Below are 19863 nucleotides of genomic sequence, written 5' to 3' on the forward strand. Positions count from 1 at the left end.
TAAAGGCAAAGCTCCCGGACTTGATGGATTCTCTATGGATTATATTGCACACTTTTCATCTACTCTCTCGTTTAAGCTTGAATCTCTCCACAATTATTTCTCAAGAATTGATAAATCACTGGGCTCCTTCACAGAAGCCCTTTTAATCCTCTTTCTCCAATCATAATGAAGATAGTGAACTTCCTAAGAACTATAGGCCAATTTCGTTAATTAATTCTGACTGTAGGATTTTCGCAAATATTTTAGCCAATAGAATCAAACCCTTCATGTGTAAATTAATTAACTCTGATCAGGTGGGATTTGTGAGAAGGTCGAAATATATCAGCGAACTCTAGACTGTTTATGAACCTCTTGCATTGTATCAATAAGAAAAATAATCCAAACAAACCCTATATGGCAATTGCATTGGATGCAGAGAAAGCCTTCGACCATGTCGATGGGACTTTTGGTTCCAGGCTTTGAAATGGCATGGATTTGGAGACTGTTATATTAAACTAGTTAAACTTTTGTATTCGGATCCAAAAACATTAATTTTATCAACAATTTTCCCCAGGTTCTCCCTTCACAGAGGTAATAGACAAGGCTGCCCCTTCTCTCATATCCTTTATATATTGGCCCTCGAACCACTATTGGAATTGATACAAACTAATATAGATATCATACGTATTACTTATGGGGGATATGAGTTTAAACTAGCTGCCTAGGCAGATGACATATTATTCTTTCACGAGGATAACACTTCCCCATTTACTATACACAAATGACCTATTTTCCCATTTCTCTGGATATATGTTGAACATGGATGAATCAGAAATGCTTTCTCTTAATGTCTACTGTGTTAAAGAAGATTTCACCCACTTTGGTTTTAGCTGGAACCCTATCTCTATTAAATATCTTGGTATCTCTATTGCCTCCTCTCATCCTCAAATAATCAAGATCATCTTGCAAATCCTGCAATCAAAATTAAATGATTCTGTTGCTACATGGTCCCCTTTGTACTTGTCATGGTGGGGAAGATTGGAGGCCATTAAAATTATGTTCACACCTGTGATTTTTTTACTACCTACAAACGCTTCACATTCCTCTACCACCCTCTTTTTTTAAAATGTATTGACATTCTTATTCAATTCCTATGGGGTTTCAAGAAAAAGAAAAGAATCGCTTCTAGCAAACTTAAAAATCCTTACACCAGTGGCAGGGTTAACTTTCTGAATTTTAAAAATTGCCATAGAGCCTTCATTCTTAAACAAGCCAAACATTGGTTCTCCTCTAATGAAGGCACAAACCTGCCTTCCTGGCTGATCGTTGACAGGTATCTTGTCTCACCATTTGATATTAAAGATATAATTTATCTTTTCAATGGTTCAAAGATGGGCTGCTCTAAAACAATATGTTTTACCAATTCCTATTTGAAGAATTACCTATTTCATCAAATCAATAAACCCCGTAAAGCCATCTCTCCTTCTATGTGGTGAAATAACAGAGCCATTTTTCACAAAGGTTGGATTATTAAAGGAGTTACATTTATGGATCAAATAATTATGGGACGTGATATCCTTTCAGTAAAAGAATTTAACCAAATTCTCACTACCCAGTTTCCCCTTCAGTCAATACCTTAATTTAATTAACGCATGTTAAGTTGCTAGCAGCAGAACCGATTCTCAATTATTAGCTGTAGAGCCTAGTAGACTGTGCATTAGAACATCTTTTGACATCATCAAAGCCTCTATCTTCTATAAAGCTATTATGTCAGAAAGAATCTTCAATAATCTGTGGGCATCTGAATTACAATGGGAAGAAGATTGTGCAGAACGCTTTGGGAGTGATATGTGGTTAATGATACGGTCCAAAATTAAGGTTATATCTGCACTGCTATTCTAACCCACACCCTTTATTTCTTCACACACAGAGCCTTTATTACTCCTGCCATTCAGCCTCTCAGACTTTTGAGCACATGTTCTTCAAATGGGCCTTGTTAAACCCTTTCTGGAACCAGACCTGTGCCCTCCTCCAAAAGATTTTTAAAGTCTCAATTCCACTAAATGTCACAAATATTTAACTGGGCAGCCTAGCCTTTAATGAGGGCAAAATCAGGGCGCATTCTATCACCTTTGACCTGTTTATACTTTTGGCTATTCGATTGATCACATCTAATTGGCAAGATTTTACCAAAGTCTCCACTAAAGGTTGGTGGAATAATATATGCGATGTACACAGATTGTAAACAAGTATTGCCAACTCACCCTCTCTTTCTCTTAAACATGATAGAAAATGGCTATTTTTTGTGAATTATTTAAATTATACAAATGTGTAACTCACTCAGTTATTATATTGATGGAATCATATATTGTAATGCCAGTTTGTCTATTACTTTTGCTCTTCTCCGCTATTAGCCAGATACGATAATGGAGTTATGTTTTTCGTTTTTATTTCTTCTCTCCCTTCACTCTATAAGACCAGTCTAGGTAACTCATACTTGTATTATCACTGTTTCATTGCCACAATGGTCTTCTGCTAATATATCAGAGATATCTTAATATTGCTAATGTATTTATCATATAATTGACCCCTTTATTATTGCTCTGACTGTTCATATGTATTGCAATATTGAATAAAATAAAACTTTTAAACACTTTTTTATTGGGACAGTAGATTTGAGTGCACGACAGTGGTGGTGCAGAACGTTGCAATGGTGGCAGGCTGCCAATCTAATGTACGAAAAAGAAGGAACACAATTTAGGCATGGCATGTACATGACAAGCCATGGAACGTGAAATTATCTGTTAGGTAGTAATGCTCTGACAAATACAAGAAGATTAAATAGTACTAATCATGAGATCAAAAAGACATCATTTTACCACATTATATGAAACGTTGGTTGGAGCATTGGGCACTTTGCTTATTGGGCACTGAGTTCTAACTTGAAGTGCACCTGCAGAAACTCACACGAAGAGCACAACAGCCCTGAAAAGGACATTCTTTTACTAAATTGACTGTGAATTTAAGGATTATAGGCTGGTAGGATCCATGCATTTATGATTACCTTTTTGCCATTTACCCTCTTCCACTGAATGCTGCACATCTTGTGGGCCCATTGACACCAGCTATAGCTCACCATCACAAATAGACATCCTACCCCTCCCTCCCCTTGTATATCTGTTCTGTTGTTACCTCTGAAAAGCACTCCGTTATGCATCTGTATTGTTGTATACCTCTGTAAGGTGCACCATTGCACCAAAGCTAGGTCCACGCTCAATAAATAGCATAATAATAATAATAACAATACTGAAAGCACAGGCCCTGTGACACAAAGTGCAGGGCAAACAAAGGCAATTTAAACTAAGAATAAACTACATCTATCCATATGCCTAACTTGCACCTTTTTGCTAATTTACATACTTGACATTATGCCTTGCACATAATGTGCACAATGCGTACATTACGCTGATAAGTTGGTGCTGCTCACTTAGAACCACGCATGCATTTTTTTAAAGCTGTATTTATTTGTTCATCGTCACCAGTGCCATTTGACACAGATATTTCCATTTGCATATGTCATCAAAAAATGTAAGGAATTAACAATTGTATTCCATCTTTCGTTATGCATTTCACTAGCGACAATGTATTTTAATAATCAACTTCAACCCCACCACCCTCTTACTATAACTTCAGTAACCAAAAGAACAAATGTGCCATAGTCTTCGTCTCACCAAGTCCATCAATCACTCTTACTATACTCCACTCCTCAGAGTGCTGGCCTCCTGTATTCCTACTATTCAGGAGCTTTTAAGCACACCTGGTTTATATAACTATTGTTCCCGGACCCTTTCTCTGACATGTTCATGGCGGGGAAACCACACTTTGAGAAATATCTGGTATGTTCAGTTTGCCAGTGTGCATACGTTCTCCAATGCCAATACCCCCCAAATCTTGAACCACCACCAACCCGGCACAGGGCCCTCCTCAGTGTTTCATCCTTGGGCCAGGGTCTTTAAAAGTATTTCTACTTGAAGCATATTTCTTTATTTATGGATTATTTCCCCTTACATCGAATCAGTCACTATTCACATCTCGCAAATACTGTATGGGTTGTTACACTTTAGTCCACTTCCTGCATAACTTACCTTAGATTAATGTGGGTGTTACACGCTCATTAAAGTGGGCACGATGCATTTCCAAACCTTCTGATAACACCAGAAAAGTCACAACTTTGTCGACGTACATCAAATAAGGACTGGATATATTAATGTATTCATAATAATTAATAATATCCATGGCCAGCTATCTGAAACTGCCATGGGTATGATACACTTTATACATTGATACAGTAATGATGTGTTTCTAAAATATATGTATACAGAATGTACAGTTTGTACATGTAAAAGACACTTCAATTCAGCTTTCTTGGGGGATGCATGCACATTTTACAACTTTTCTCAAGTGTAAAATTTACATTTCTGAAATGTTTTGTGCATAGGCCCAACAATCTTTTCCTCATAGAGAAGGCAGCTTCCAGTGAATTGTACAACATGTGTTGACAGATTTACAAACTTAACACATCTTTAAAGCGGATTGCATGGAAGGAAGGCAAGCTGTAGCCGTAGCAGTGAAAGAAGATGCAGTAAGCGGAGGGACATCATGCCAACCAGCAGAGAAGCATCCAGCCACAGAAAAGGGGGGAAACTTGCAGCAGAGACCAAGAGCAACAAGGTATTTGAAGAAACTCACCATCAACACAGTGAACAGTTCCTCTACATACACACGCTCAGTTTCTATAAGCTCATGTATGACATGACTAAAATGAAAAACAAACACATGAGTTCATATGATACAATATCTCCTTACATCACACAAGGTTATGCCTACAATACAACATTCAGTAATGTTCCACTTCAAGCAGGGAAAGACTGGAAAAAACTGTAAAATAACTGTGCTAAATGTACACAGTATATCATTAGTCTGTGAGGCCTCCTGTTCATAGTCCCACTCGCATAAGTTCCCCTCCAGCACCAGAGCACAACCTGCTCACGCATCACCATCAATCTTTGTAAAGGGATTGCGCCTCTCACTGTTTTTTCTTTGTTTCTGAGCAAAGCAATGCATGCAAACACGAAGATTGAAACATACTATGGCATTTCCCGATCAATCAAAGAATTCGGCAAACTATACTGAAACCTATCCTCCAATAGAGGACTTTCTCGCAAAGTCAGAAATTGTGCCAAATGTCTGGCCTAAACTTGCATACGTTCTAGCGTCTTGCTTGCACTTGGGAGAAGAGTACTGAGAATGTAATTCTCCTCAGTGCAACCCGATTCTGCGTTGTTGTCTGCAAACATTCACTTGAATGTTTGCGAAGGCACAATCCACAGAGTAGTGGCCATCAATCCTGAGGCGGTTCAAAGGGGTCATGTGATCATCAACATGAATGCTCAACCATTTTGGATGCTGATACACATTCTAATCTACATCAATGCTGTTTCCTCCCTTTTTCCATGTTATCCCTTCTTTGAACCTTCCCCACTGCGCCTCCTTGTGACCTTTCTTCCTGGTGCCCACAACTTACGTGCAGGCTTCTATTAGGGTATTAATTCAGCCTCAGTTAGCCCAGGCATGTGATCCACAACTGACCCACAGCATCACAGCTCTTTACGTGATCCTTTCTAGGGCCTTATTTCCTGGGATCTAACGTAGAGTAACTTGTGGGGCCTACGCATCTCTGGACTCTCGTTACTCTGCTCCTGGCATGATATTCCCATGTTTGCTTCTCCTAATCACAATGAAGGTCTCCACAAGGCGGTAGCACTGCTTAGCTTAAATTAATCTCCCATAGAGCAGCGCTTACCATGTTTTCACCGCTGCAATTTTGAACATGGGCATTTTCACCACACCCCTTTTTGCAGATTTAAAAATTATATATGTATGTGTTGTGTGTTTGGCGAAGCAGACTAGGGGGTGGTGGGGGTGGGTGTGATGTGGTTAGAGTGGACCCCCCATTAAAATGCCCATGTTTAAAATGCTACAGTACAAAACACGTAAAACCCCTGATGGCCATCTTGTATCCAGTTTGCACTGCATTCAGGAATACCTACTTTCCCGTAGCACAGGTATCTTATCTGGGGCTGCTTCCCTGCTTTTAATATCTGCAAGACCTATTCTGTAAGGCATTCCACTCATCTTTCAAAACATTCTTTAATTCCCAACACAACCGCAACTGTTTTATTACTAAAGTCGATACCGGAGGATGCTTATTTAGATATGCTTCTATTAGGACTATTCATATCAGAAAGTTATTTAATACACTTCATTGGTCATTCCAGAAATGACTTCTCCGATTCCTACATGCTCAAGGTTTTTTATTATCACTTGTACAAATGATAATTCTGCTGGGCTACATTCACCATGCTCATTTAAAATGCCAACACATTTCACATTTTTAATAAAGGGCCAGGCTCTATTTCCCCAAAATATGCTCAAACAATATTCATCAAAGGCAACAATTTCATGCAACATCAACTCGCTCTAAGGGCTTTATACTGCTTTTAATTGAGCACCAGATCCACTGTTAAAAATACCTCCAAAACCACCCCCTCCTCAGGGATTATTACCCCTACTGTCTATGCATCATAGACACCTCGTTCTTCCCAAACTCTATGGCCATCATTGCTTAAATAAAACCGGCAGTTTCTTTCTACATCATCAAGACCAAATTAATTTAAAAAGGGAACAGAGTTGTGATCATTCTAAGAATTACATCGCTTGTTCAAACATCTTTCCTGTGTCCAGGAAATCATTAATAATCACTGCTTCTTAGCTCACTATTACACCGCAACACCCCCATGCTCATTGAATATGTCTACCATCGATCTCATAAAAATCCTCACTACAGCTTCGATAACTTAGTTTCTTCCTTACTGACACTATCTATCATGATCATTGAAGATTCACATCTCTGAATCGACAAACTCCAATGCTCTCAAGAAACTCATTCATTTAATCAATTTTCTAGTTTTTCAGAAATTGCTTTTTGCTCCAACCCATAACAGAAGTCATACATCCAACTAGATTTTCTCTAATGACACCCACTGCTCCCCTACTTAATCCACAAACCTTGGATGGTCTGATTGTTTGTCCCTGTCTTTCCAGCTCCATGATCTCATGTTCCAGAGAGCCACGTCTTCCTCACTGCTCTGAAACTATCTTTTAAAAGTAAACTTCTAGAAATTAAGAGCAAATCTGAAAAAGACATCTCCCATCTACCTCCTGGATCACTCCTCCTTCCTACAGATTCCTTGCTCTCCCGCTCTGTTTTGGCTCTGCCTGGGACATTGTGGCCTCACTACAGAAAATCAACATCAAATTCCCCATAGAAATAACTAATCGTTGGTTCACCCCCGAATTGCATATCTTCAAATGTGCGAGTTGAAAAACTGAAACACCATGCCAAATTTGTTCACCTCGTCCACACAAGAAAAAGATACATTTTTCTAGAATCTCTAGTGCGCTTAACATTTCAGATATACTCTTATACAACCTAAAGAGCACTTCCACAGAATCCCCCAACAAAACCATCAGCCATCACTCCACAATTACTATGGGTGCCAGAAAAATATGTCTGTCAATCTCTCTCATTCTTTAAATTAGTTCATTTTTGCTACACACCCATTGATGAATCTGACCTTCCCAAAATCATCACTTTGCAAGAATCAACAACCCTCCTCCTGGATACATGCATTTCCTCTGATCAAAATGCCTGCTTCCACTCTTTTTCCTGGTCTGGCTTCATCTCTGTACACAGGTCTCTTTCAATCTAATGAATAAACCTTGACTTGTTTTCTGACCTGAGAAACCCATTGTGTGTATACAAGCTTTTAGTAAAGACACCATTTAATGACAAGAACATCTGTAGTCACATCACATTCTTGATGGTCAATCCAGCTTTCAACCTTTCAGAGAAACTGAACTATCCCTCATCTGTGTCTATGAGGACTATATCAAAATTAAATAATCTTGATTCCTCGCACCGCTCATCCTCCTGTAGCCACTTGCTGCCTTTTACAAATGAATAACTGCTTACTCCTTAAAGACTGTCATTCATTTTTGGTGCCAATACATTTATCCTCAAATGGTTTAAGTCCTTCCTTTCTGGCTGCTCAGATACCTCCATGCCTCACACTTTCACTTCCTCTAGCATCCAGTTAAAGAGTGAAGTCCCACAGGGTTCTGCCATCTCACCTTCGTGTTTGAATAGGTATGACACACCTCTTTCAGATCTAAATTTAATCTCACACAAACTACACTCAGAACTATTTCTGACAAGAATGGGACTCAAGTGAACTCCTTTGGTTGATTGTTTTTCAATGAGTGTTGATGGCAAAAAAACAAATCAATCATCTTTATCCAAATATTTCTAAATCAGAAATCCTCCTGATCTCTAATAACACATCACCACCAACCAGGGTGATCTATCTAAGATGTCACTGCAACTTCGGAAACTTGGACTTATATGAAACATGCTTCTCCTTTGACTTCCAAGTCTCTAAAAGTGCCTCTAATACAAAGATCAAGGCCAACACCTAAGAAACAAATCTCCTGATTGTGCCTTTTTTGAAGAATGCAGCCATTATAATTACCACTACCACTCTGCTATCTGGCCTTGATTATTCTAACGGTCACTATCTGGCTTATCAGCTACTCATCTTCACAAACCTCAAGTCATACAGCTTGTATTATCTGAGTTTCAAGGCCCTACATGCAATTCCTATTAAAGAAAAAGAACAAAATAAAAAGATCTGCTTCATTCATAAATTGTTTCAAGGAAAAAACCCTTATTACATTAAGAGGTACATATAGGCTCCTTACTATAATTACCTACCTTCAACTTCATATTTGTCTCTTTCTACCTTATCACGTTCCTCCGCTTGCACTCAACTCACCTGAATGTGTGTGCTCTGCTCAAACTCAAGCTTTGCTTTGGAGGAGGCTTCCATTTAACATTTAGAACATTTCTGAACATTTGACTTTCAACAGCCTCTGAACAATGATTTATCCATTTGTCAAATGAAAATAACATTCACTTTTTCCTCTGTCTTTTCCCAACCACCATGATGCTGCTTGATAAGTAAGATGGCACTATAAAAACCCCATCCAAAATAAATTTGAAGTTGACACCCAACATTGAATAAAACTGTTTTGCATGTAGCTAGTTTATATGTCAACGAAAATAATTTCTAGTGCAGCTGAAATTGGTTATGTTAAGTGAGTTTAAGTAAAGCGCTACTTTCGCCCAAAGGCATCTTGGTGCTGAAGGACATCTAGTGCATGTTCAGGTGGTAACAGGAGCTCAGTTACGATTGAAGACATATGTTTTTAGTTGTTTACAAAATTTTAGCAGATTTGTTTCACCATGGAGCGCTGGAGGCAGATTATTCCACATTCTCGCTGCCAAAACTGATAAAGAACATCCGCCTTTTCTTTCCTTTTTGTACAGTGGCAAGATTATAGTATTCACTTGGATACTTCGAAGAGTGTGTTGGGCTGTATGCAATTTGAGTCTGGTCGGGAAGGGAGAAGGGAAGGGAGAAGTATTTGGGCATCTCAAGGTCTTAAAGACGATGCACATGCTCTGAAATGCTGTCCATTTCCATTCCGGCAGGCAGTGTAAGCATCTGAGAGTAGGGGTGATGTGATCAAATTTCTTCATGTTCCATAGTATTCTTTCTGCTGCATTCTGCAGTCTTTGGAGACAGTGAAGCAAAGATTCTAATATGCCTGAGTAGGTACTGTTAATGATCAGGGAGTTTATAATAGTTACTTGCTGGGAGAAGGAGAGTAGTGGGAGTAAACATCTAGGATTTAGTTACAGCATTTAATTGTCCTTCCAAAGTGATGGAATTATCAAGATAGAATCAAAGATTATTTACCTCTTCTTTTGAGTTTGGACATGTTCCAAAATCTTCTGCCCAAAATTCAAAGAACTGGGGACTAGCGGCAAAATTGATCAACATAACCTCTGTTTTGTCTATGTTAATTTTGAGTTAATTCCTGTTCATCCATTCTTTGATGACGATTTAGCAGTTTTTAGTTCGCTGTGGTTGGTCAGTTGTCCCTTTGCCAATGTGAATCAAATCTTGGTGTCATCCGCATAATTAAAAGAGAGAAGCCCACATTATTCGATGATTCGCATTAGAGGGAGTATATAAAAGTTAAGCATAATGGGCGACAGAGTTGATCCCTGAGGCACCCCACAGGTAACTGATATGGAAGGGGATTGGGAAGGGGAGAGATTAACCTTTTGGCCACAATCAGTTAGAAAATAACAAAACCATTATGCAATCTTCAGCAGAATGCCAAGCAAGAACTGAGGTTGCGGATGTTTGGACGAAACACAAATGGTTTAAACTGAGCTCAAACAAAACAGAGGTACTAATTGGGAATACTAAATCTGAACCCTGACCCTGCTTTCTATGACCAAGCTTTAGTAGCAGCTTTCCTATCTGGGGCCAGATTACAGAAGCTTTGCAAGTACAAGGTTTTGCACGGTATTAACACTAGGGCAAAGTTTGCTCTAATTCTAAAAACACTTGGCAATATTAGAAAACCATTGCAGCATGACAAGTGCAAGTTGGCATGTTATAAGCATTAGGGCAAAAATTGCCGTAGTGCAAAAAAAGATACATTTTCACAGTATTTTTGCACCAGGAATGGTTTGGCCTAGTGCGAATACGGAATGGTATTAGCACTAGAGCAAACGTTGCCTGGATGCACAAATGCATCGAGTATGTATCTTTTTTGCACTAGAGCAATTTTTGCCTTGGTGCTTATACCATGCCAAACTGCACTTGTCATGGTGCAATGGTTTTCTAATATTTCCAAAGGTTTTTAGAAATAGGGCAAACTTTGAACTAGTGCTAATACCGTGTAACTTTGTACTTGCACCATTGCAACGTTTCTGCAATATGCCCCCAGATGACTAAAGTTACGAATGTGGGTGCACTACTCATTTCTGAGGCTGGCATCTATGATAAAGATAGTAGCCTATGTCTCATTCTATCAACTAAAGGTTTAGAGAAGAATTAGTCCAATTATTGATTGCTGTAAAGTGTTACAATGGTTATAGTCTCTTTCTGTTTGTATTAAGCTAACAGCATTTAAATAGGTATCCCAAAGTCCAATCATTTATTATCACCCAATATTGTCAATATGCTCAAGGATGAACATTGGGTTCTGTGAGCGATTTCTTCTAATGCTCCGAACCATTTCTATGCAAGGGATTAGGGCTTTACATTTCAGATGTTTAAACAGTGGAATGCTCTGCCAGTTACCCTACTCTGGCCCTCAGTAGGTATTGAGCGTAATTTGATCAAAAGGGTTACTTTCAATCTCCCTGGTTTCCTCATTGCACCAACAGGCTATGTTTTCCTATACAAGGTCTCCATAGTTTGTTCTTCAAAATCAGCAGCTCTGCCTTGCAAATGAACACTGTCACGTGAAGGGTAATCTGGCCATATGATTGATATTGTGCATGATCTATTGTGCTTACAGATGCAGAGCACTCTTGCGACATCTTTGATGTCTCTCCGAGTAGGCGTTTTCTTTTGAAAGGGGCAGTTCGAGACAATTACGATTTGGATCATGCACAAACCCTAAAACGCTCAGATTACTCATTCTCAGGCCTCTTCCCTTTCTCATTCCAACTAGTTGGAAGGCTCTTCACTGGCTGCTAAATTTGAAATAATCACATTCCACACACTACTAATGTGAACACTCCCATAGCATATTGCACTTCCATAGCATATCGTTTTTGACGTTTGACTGAAACCTGGTCTTTGCCAGGCATCACCTCCACTAAATCAACCACAGCATCCTTCACTTAACATCCTTTGTTGCAAAGGTGGTTTGGGAGCATTGGGTTCCTATTGTACAGAGTTCTAACACTATCTGAGCTCGTATATCCAACACCAATGAGTACATTGATATCAAATGTGTGACTGGTGCTGGTCGTCCTTCCCATATATAACTATTAAGTGTTGTCAAATCCCAATCCCAGCCTATCAGTATTAGATACGAGTAATGACTTTGAATCTGAATATGTTACGCTGAGCAAGACAATTACTTGGGTATAATTCAGTCATTTAGTAGAGAATTCCTGTAATACAATCCATGAGACTTGCTTCACATCGCCCACTAGCGATTTCTTTTCTTTTCCAAAGACTTGAACGTTTTAGTCAAGTTTTAAGTGTGATGTCGGTGCCATTGATACTGCAATTCTCCTGAGACAAATGTCACCTACAAGCAATCTATCGCAAAGGCATTTCATTAAATCATCGGATTTAGTATTACAAGACTGCTTGCAACCTTGGTGCTAGCTCTTCAAAACAGTTTGGTACTTCATAATGTTTTATTCCAAGATACCCTTCTCTGCTGACTAGGACCTCTGGTCACCAGGTTTAACTAGAACACTATCTTTCCCTGACAGCCCTTTGCCCTATGCACAAAAGGGGAATTAACACCTGAATCTCGGTATGAGAAAACAACACGTCAAAAATCTGGCACAATCAGCAGGCAAAAGGACAATTAATTGTTCTTGGTTGTAGAACCAAAAATAAAACTGGTGCCTCTGAAATCACAGCTTCCCCATAACAAATTAGCAGGACCTTGTAATTTAGGGAGAAAAGTTATTTGCTAAGCCGATATTTCCTACATCCACAGAGAGAATATAAAGATTTGTGCAGTAGCCCTGTTTAGTTAATAGAACTGCCAAGAATAACTTGCTAATGAACCTCAAAATCTCAGTCTTACAAAGGCTGCTTTAGCAGATGTTAACAAGACTTCAATGGATAAGACTCCTCACTTTTTAATTTATTTTTTATTTCATTGTATGTGGTTTACAAAAAAACCTTTACAACATTCAATATTGGAAAATATGAAATAGAAAACATTGTACACAATTTTACATACTATCACACAATCCAACACTTATAAAAAGCAAGTACTAAGACCATTGAATACATCTCAGTTCATCACATATAATACATGAACCAGTGAAAAAGTTAAAATCACTGCAATATTTTGTTAACTGATATTTCAACCATTTTAAATTTCATGTTTGAGAGCAAATACATACTCTACTGTATTTACAATAAAAAAAGACCCAATTATGGAGTATCCCGTTCATTGTATAAATCCATAGACTTGAAAAATAACGTAATCGCTATACCATTAATAGAACGGGACCATATATAGTCATCATCCCCATTAACTCCCCATTTAGCAAATGTAGCCATATCGGCTGACCTTTTGATACAAAGCACAGGACAGAATAGTAGTAGGTGCTTCGTTGTTTCAATTTTTTTCCTCCCTCTTACAGAATATGCAGTTTGAATCTTCTAAACCTATCATTTTCCTACATAGTAGCACTTCGCGAGTTGGCAGAATATTCCAATGTAATTTTAGCAGAATCGTCTGATAATATTGATTCGGAACCTGTAAGACAATAGGCGAGATAACCCAGCGTCTCTTATGATCCCACTGTAAATGACTCAAAGAGGGATATGAATGGAACCTATCTGTGGTTGTAGTCCAGTCTCTCATATATCACACTCTTTTAACCATTTTGGGATTATCGACCAGAGTCTCTCTATCCATATTGAGGTCTCTCAAAGACTGATCACATTTATGCTAAATTCTAATCAAAAACATATTTGATTCTTGTCCTGATCCACACATATCCAACAATTTACTCATCTCCACATAGAGTGTATTCGACAGTGGGACAATCATACTGCAAAAAAGGAATAGGAGTCGCCATGTCACCGTGGCCTCCAAGGATGCTATTCCCAGTTCAAATCTGATAGCCAGTGCATGAATAGAGCTGGGTAACTTAAGTGTCCATCTCCGCAGCCCTCTCTCTAACGTTTCCTAAAATGTCACCTCATGATAATGTAATTCCATCCCATAGATACATTTTGGCACAACCTTGACCTCATAAAAGCAGACCGATAATTTGATCGAAAACCACCCAAATGTATGCTCTAGTTTACTCATCTGATTGGCAGAATTGTACCTTTCTGTCTTAGGAAGGTGTGAATTCCGATCCCTGAAGGCTGAGCCAGGAGAGGGAACTCCAAATAAATCACACTAGATGTGTTATCAATAGAACCCTCTTACATGCTCCAACTCTGCCTTTTCCTTTTCTGCTCCCTCAACAGCACCAGGACTCATGTTTTCCTAGGGTTGACAATCAGTCCATTCTCTTCTGCGTATTTTGCAAATGTATTCCTTGAGCGCTGAAGGCCCACTTTGGTGCTGTCGAGGAGTAGGAAATCATCAGCGTATGCCAGCTAGGTGATGCGCAACTCACCCAGTTTCGGACTGACAATGCCTGCCTCAACCAGACAGTCCCCAATATAGGAGACCTATAGGTTGAAGCGGCAGGGGGCAAGAGCGCACCCCTGTCCAAACCAACCCAGGTTTGACTCCAACGAGACATATTCCCTTCAAGATTAGGTCTAACCCGTATCCCTGCTTTATCAGAAAGAGCCATGATTAGCTGCAGCAGACCCCCCAGTTACCAACACTTCTCCAGCTTCGACCAAAGACAGCTCCAGATAACGTGGTCAAAGGCTGCCGATAGATAGGTCAATTGAGGCCACAAATATCTCCACCATACTTTCCACATGCTGATTCCTGTAACGCCTCATAACAAGACCATTCAGGTTCATAGAATGACCCGTCCAAAACCCTTTCTGGAATTTATTTAGTCATTGTGTTGTGTTCATCCACTCATTTAGGTGAATCAACAATATGAAGGCGAACATTTTGCAGTCTGCGTCTATTAAGGCAATAGGGCGATAATTCCTAGCCTAATCTCTTTCCCCACGTTTAGATATAGGGACCACATAAGCGGTTTGCCAAGAGATTGTGAGGCCTCCATGCTTCACAATACTCTTAAAAAGCATAGTGAGGACGTGTGCCCAGACATTCGGATTACTCTTAAATGTGTTATTGGTCAAACCATTCGGGCCCACCGCACAGGAGTTTTTTGCTCTTTTAATAAGCCCCAACAACACCTCAAAGGCAATAGTTGGCTGCAACTCCCCACCATGCTCGGGAGACCAGCAGTTCCTTTCCTCGTATGGACCCCCCAGGTTAGCCCTGTACAAATTGGAAAACAAATCAACCCATTGGGTTTCTGAGACCGCATTCAATTGAATAACGATGGCTGAAAGCTCTTGACCATTAATCAGCACAGAGAATGCCCTTATAGCTCTTTTTAACTATGGTACACATCATAGTTTCTGCATCCTTTTGCAACACTGCTGCTTTTCTCGACCTACAGTAATTTGTATACCTTTGTTTGACAAATCTAATTCTATTATTATGTGGTACTTGGTCCCATTTTGAACAGCGAATCAACCTCAAGAACTGATGCATAGAGGCTTTCACACAGGCCAGCTGTTGATTAAAAATATTCTTATGTCTACGACTTGATTTACCAAATCTCAAACTGGGGTTACTACTAGCCCTATCAATCAGGCAACCCAGGAATGTATCAAACCTAGTGAGATTAAATGCATTGAGTTTCCATTCTAAGGTACTGGTGCTCATAAGGGAGTCTAGTTCACTATTTAGAATCCCAATATTCTGGGCGGTCCATCCCCTGTCCTACTGTTCTAAGTGTAATTAAATCCCTTTTGACCGACTAATCAAAAGAGAATGCGTCAAAGATAAAGTCTATGCTGAATAACTATCTCCTCTTTTCCAGGTTGGTATCGATGTATCAGAGATATCCAATCCCCCATTCAAACTGGCGAGACCCATAGACTCAAGCAAGAGGATCCACATTCTCCCCCATTGTTGCTTTTCATTTTCCTTAACCATACCGGACTGTTACGCTCACCTGGTCTCTGCGGGGGTGTTGGGGCACGGTTGGAGCCCTCCCTCAACTTGGCTCCCCTGTATCGGCTGTCTTCCCCAGCTGCTGCCGAGTATGCTGCTCTGAATGCTTTTATTGCCCCTGGGAGAAGAGGAGAGGCAATGAGGATGGCACGGAGGTGTTACAAATTCCCTTGCCCCTTTCGTGCCAAAACAGAGTGCGCAAGAGCCTTCCCAAGAGCCTTCCCATGCAAGCTCACCTGTTATTTTGTAATGCTGGGCTCTCCGCCCTGCTTCCTTCAGCAGGGGCGCGTAGAATGGGCCTAGTTGCTTCACTGGCCCGCAAAGTCGCAATCCAGACTGGCTGTGAACAATCCACTTGTAGGGTAAGTCTTTGGTTATAGTTATTGTTCATTTTTCAATAATGTCTTTAACAATGAGTATTGACTTGATGTTAAGTAATAATGATGTCTTGCAATGTCTCTGCTCTTCTCTAGGTGTGAAGATGATAGATCGGAAGCGTGGAGTGGAACATGGGATTCCCCTAAGGATGATGGACTCTCAAGGTCAACAGGTAACTGGCCGTTATAATGGAAGTCAAGACTCAGGTATGACGCGGCCAAGAGTTTGTTATTATGAGGTTCTAACCTGTTGTGTTCTTTTCCCCTTGTAGGAGCGGTCCGACAGCGTGGAGCAGAGTCTGGATGCTTGAAGACAGTTCAGCGGCTCTGGAGGAAGATACCGCGTTGAAGCGGAGAAGAAGTGATGTCTTCCGTGTCGCTGAAAGTCCGAATCGGGTGAGAAAAGGCCCCGACTCCGATGGAATGCAGGTAGGGTGCGCGCACAGCGATGGAGTGGCCCGAATCAGGTAAGCGCGCCTTCAGCGATGGAGTGGCTGGAATCAGGTAGGTGCGCCTTCAGTGATGGAGCGGCTGGGATTAGGTAGGTGCGCCTCCGCGATGGAGCGGCTGGGATCAGGAGCAGAGTCCGGATGCTTGAAGACAGTTCAGCGGCTCAGGAGGAAGATACTGCGTTGAAGTGGAGAAGAAGCGAAGGCTCCCGTGTCGCTGAAAGTCCGAATCGGGTGAGAAAAGGCCCCGACTCCGATGGAATGCAGGTAGGATGCGCGCACAGCGAAGGAGTGGCTGGAATCAGGTAAGCGCTCCTTCAGCAATGGAGCGGCTGGAATCAGGTAGGTGCGCCTTCAGCGATGGAGCGGCTGGGATCAGATAGGTGCGCCTCAGCGATGGAGCGACTGGGATCAGGTAGGTGTGCCTTCAGCGATGGAGCAGCTGGGATCAGGTAGGTGCGCCTCAGCGATGGAGCGGCTGGGATCAGGTAGGTAAGATGATCTTCAGAGGATGGAGTAACCGGAATCAAGGTGAAGAACAGCAGTAAGCGTCATGCTGCAAAGCAGAGTAACGTGAAGTGAGAGCATGTGGTAGGGCTGGCCTTATATAGGCTAACTCCGGCCCCTCCCTTTAGCCACGCCTTGTGGCTCCACCTTGCCTCGCCCAAGGACTCCAGCACGTGCCTCCCAATGCTGTTTTATGGCCATGCCCGGCCCTGATGCACGTGCCTTACACACAGAGTGTGCAAAGCACACATTTCCATGAGCCACTGGGTCTATGTGGACCCTGGGGGTGATGAAGGCCTGGGCCCTTGCCTAATGGCCATGACACTGACAGAGTCTCCCATGGTTCATTATCATTTTTCAACAGACAACAGTCTGAATTATAATCTCCTGCCAATGTAACCCTGCCATTCAGGGAAGCCCTCTGCCAGTCCCGGATTAAGATGGTAATTGTTTTCAAAACTTTATTTAAATCAGCTACCCTCTTATGCTAATAGACATTTACCAATACTATTTCCAGGTCAATCAATCACAGAGGAAGATACTTTCACTGCCATAATCCCCGATGGGAGATCAGGCACAGGCCTAAATATAAAACCTAATGTTCCCTTGATTGCAATCATCAAACCAACCGAAGGCCTCCCAATCTTGTTGTGCTTTGCAAGTGGAGAGAACACCTCATAGGCTTCTATAGACAGATTATCCACAAGTAATGTTTCTTGCAAAAATATACAGTTACTCTCTGTCAGCATGGTTGTGGTTTCAAGGTTAGACGACAAATGGGTGTTCCCCCTTTTATTCCATGAGAGCAATTTCAAATATATATCCTCCTCAATCAGTCCTTTAATATATATATTTACTGGAGAGGGGTCCATTCCATAAAGCGGCTTTAATTTGGGGCCAATCTTCATTTTGTCTATTGAAGCATCTGTACTGTTTCCTTGCTTGCCTAAGACTATGTCTAACTGGTTGGAATACAACCTTCATATTCCCACCATAATTGTAGTTGCCCTTTAAATGATGTTGGTCCCCCTCAAGTCATTTCACCTCAAACCCCAATTTTCCCAAGTTGTTGGTTTCTGCAGTAACCTGATTCAAAACAAGTTGGGAATTGAAGTAAAAGTTACATTTCTCCCATTGATCTCATTCTGGAAATTGAATCCTATTTAGGTCACAAGAAGATAAAAGGCTTAGGCACAGAATTTCCGCAAAGGTTTTAAGTACATTTCCCAGGTTCAAACACACTGGTGTATTAGGGCCCCAGAGTCTCGTTATCTGTATTATTTTTGTAGCCTGCAATTCATTAATATGATTAACATTGATATCATCAAATAACCCCTTTCTGCCCCACATACTATCGTGTGCAAGTTGACCGAGCCTCTCACTTCCTTTGGCTCCCTTCAGGATACTCTGGGATCTAACCGACCCCGGAACCTGGGGTTTCCTTTCTCCGTGACCGAAGGGATCATTTGTATGTCCACAGGGTTCTGTGTGCCATTCGGTACATACATTTTACTAAAGAATTTGTCCTGCTCTGGAAACTGCATATACATTTTACCAGATGCACCCAAATTACTGCCTACGGGAAAAGGAACCTCACCTGTTACCGGCCCTGACAGACTAAGGAAAATTCGGGAAATACAGTTTCTCAAACAGTGGTTTATCAGTCTCGCACCAACTTCGGCCAAATCTAAAACCTTCCTCAAAGGATCCAGCTGAGCTATGATTTTTTAAAAAAAATGTATTCAGTTGATACAAGATACAACTTTTAAAAAACAAAAGCAAAAGGGAAGAATGTCCCACTTACACTTTGATTATCTATTAATTAAAAAGTACACTGAAGATTGAGTCAGCTTTCTTTCATAACAGTGTGAGATGTAAAATTAACCCCTTCGAAATGTTCCCATCATATATATACTGCAGAGGCGTATGCATGTGAGTGCCAGCATTTCCAAATGCTATAGTCCTTAAGGGTAAGAGTGCTTCACAATGAAGCAATAAGTGCTTGATGGTTTCCACACAGTTATTACCGCATATGCAACACAGCCTGGCCTCCCGAGGGATATTCTGCCAGCCACCACATATTTCAAGAGATCTCACGCTGATAAATTAAATTTTTAGTTAGTCCCATATTACTTAGTTTCCTGCAAAGCACTCAATGTACCCCGGCTCACTGGTGCAAGCAGTAAGTTATTCGATAAATCCTAAGGCCTGTGTCTTGCCAGACAACTTGGTAGTGCACTGTACAAGTGTACACTGTACACTCTTTTCATTTGCTTCTCACTGAGAGTGAGGTCCTGTTTCCACCCTCCTGGCCGTCTGTTCACCTCCACATGTGGAGTTTGTGCCTGGCTGCTGACCATTCCATTAGGTAGGTGCACTTTCTGTGCATTCCTGCCCCTCCAGGGGAATTATTGATCCTGAAAAATCGAAATTGGAAAAAAAAGAAAAAGAAAAAAAAACAAATTTGCATAAAATTGCTGGAAAGGACTGTTTTATTTGGAATTTTCATCGGGCTGCCATTTTTTGAGCTTTTTAATACCTGGAGCTGCCTTGCTATTTTGAAAGCATACGTTTTTTCCCACTATTGCCTGCTTATTTGACTGTTTTTTGGCCCTCCCAAGATGGCCACCGTG

The 19863-nt window shown here is 40.8% G+C and overlaps 1 protein-coding gene across 3 annotated transcripts in view; it reads right to left on the minus strand.

Moving 5' to 3' along the window:
- The window catches only part of MCF2 (MCF.2 cell line derived transforming sequence), a 1935885-nt gene that overhangs the window by 808800 nt on the left and 1107222 nt on the right, over window positions 1-19863 (minus strand). For all 3 annotated transcript variants that reach the window (XM_069612795.1, XM_069612794.1, XM_069612796.1), the window contains one exon: window positions 4729-4795. In XM_069612795.1, the coding sequence (XP_069468896.1) occupies window positions 4729-4795 (67 nt within the window). The remainder of the gene's footprint in view (window positions 1-4728; window positions 4796-19863) is intronic.

This window comes from Ambystoma mexicanum, chromosome 5p, assembly GCF_040938575.1.
Source record: "Ambystoma mexicanum isolate Mex_15411 chromosome 5p, UKY_AmexF1_1, whole genome shotgun sequence".
Lineage (NCBI taxonomy): Eukaryota > Metazoa > Chordata > Amphibia > Caudata > Ambystomatidae > Ambystoma > Ambystoma mexicanum.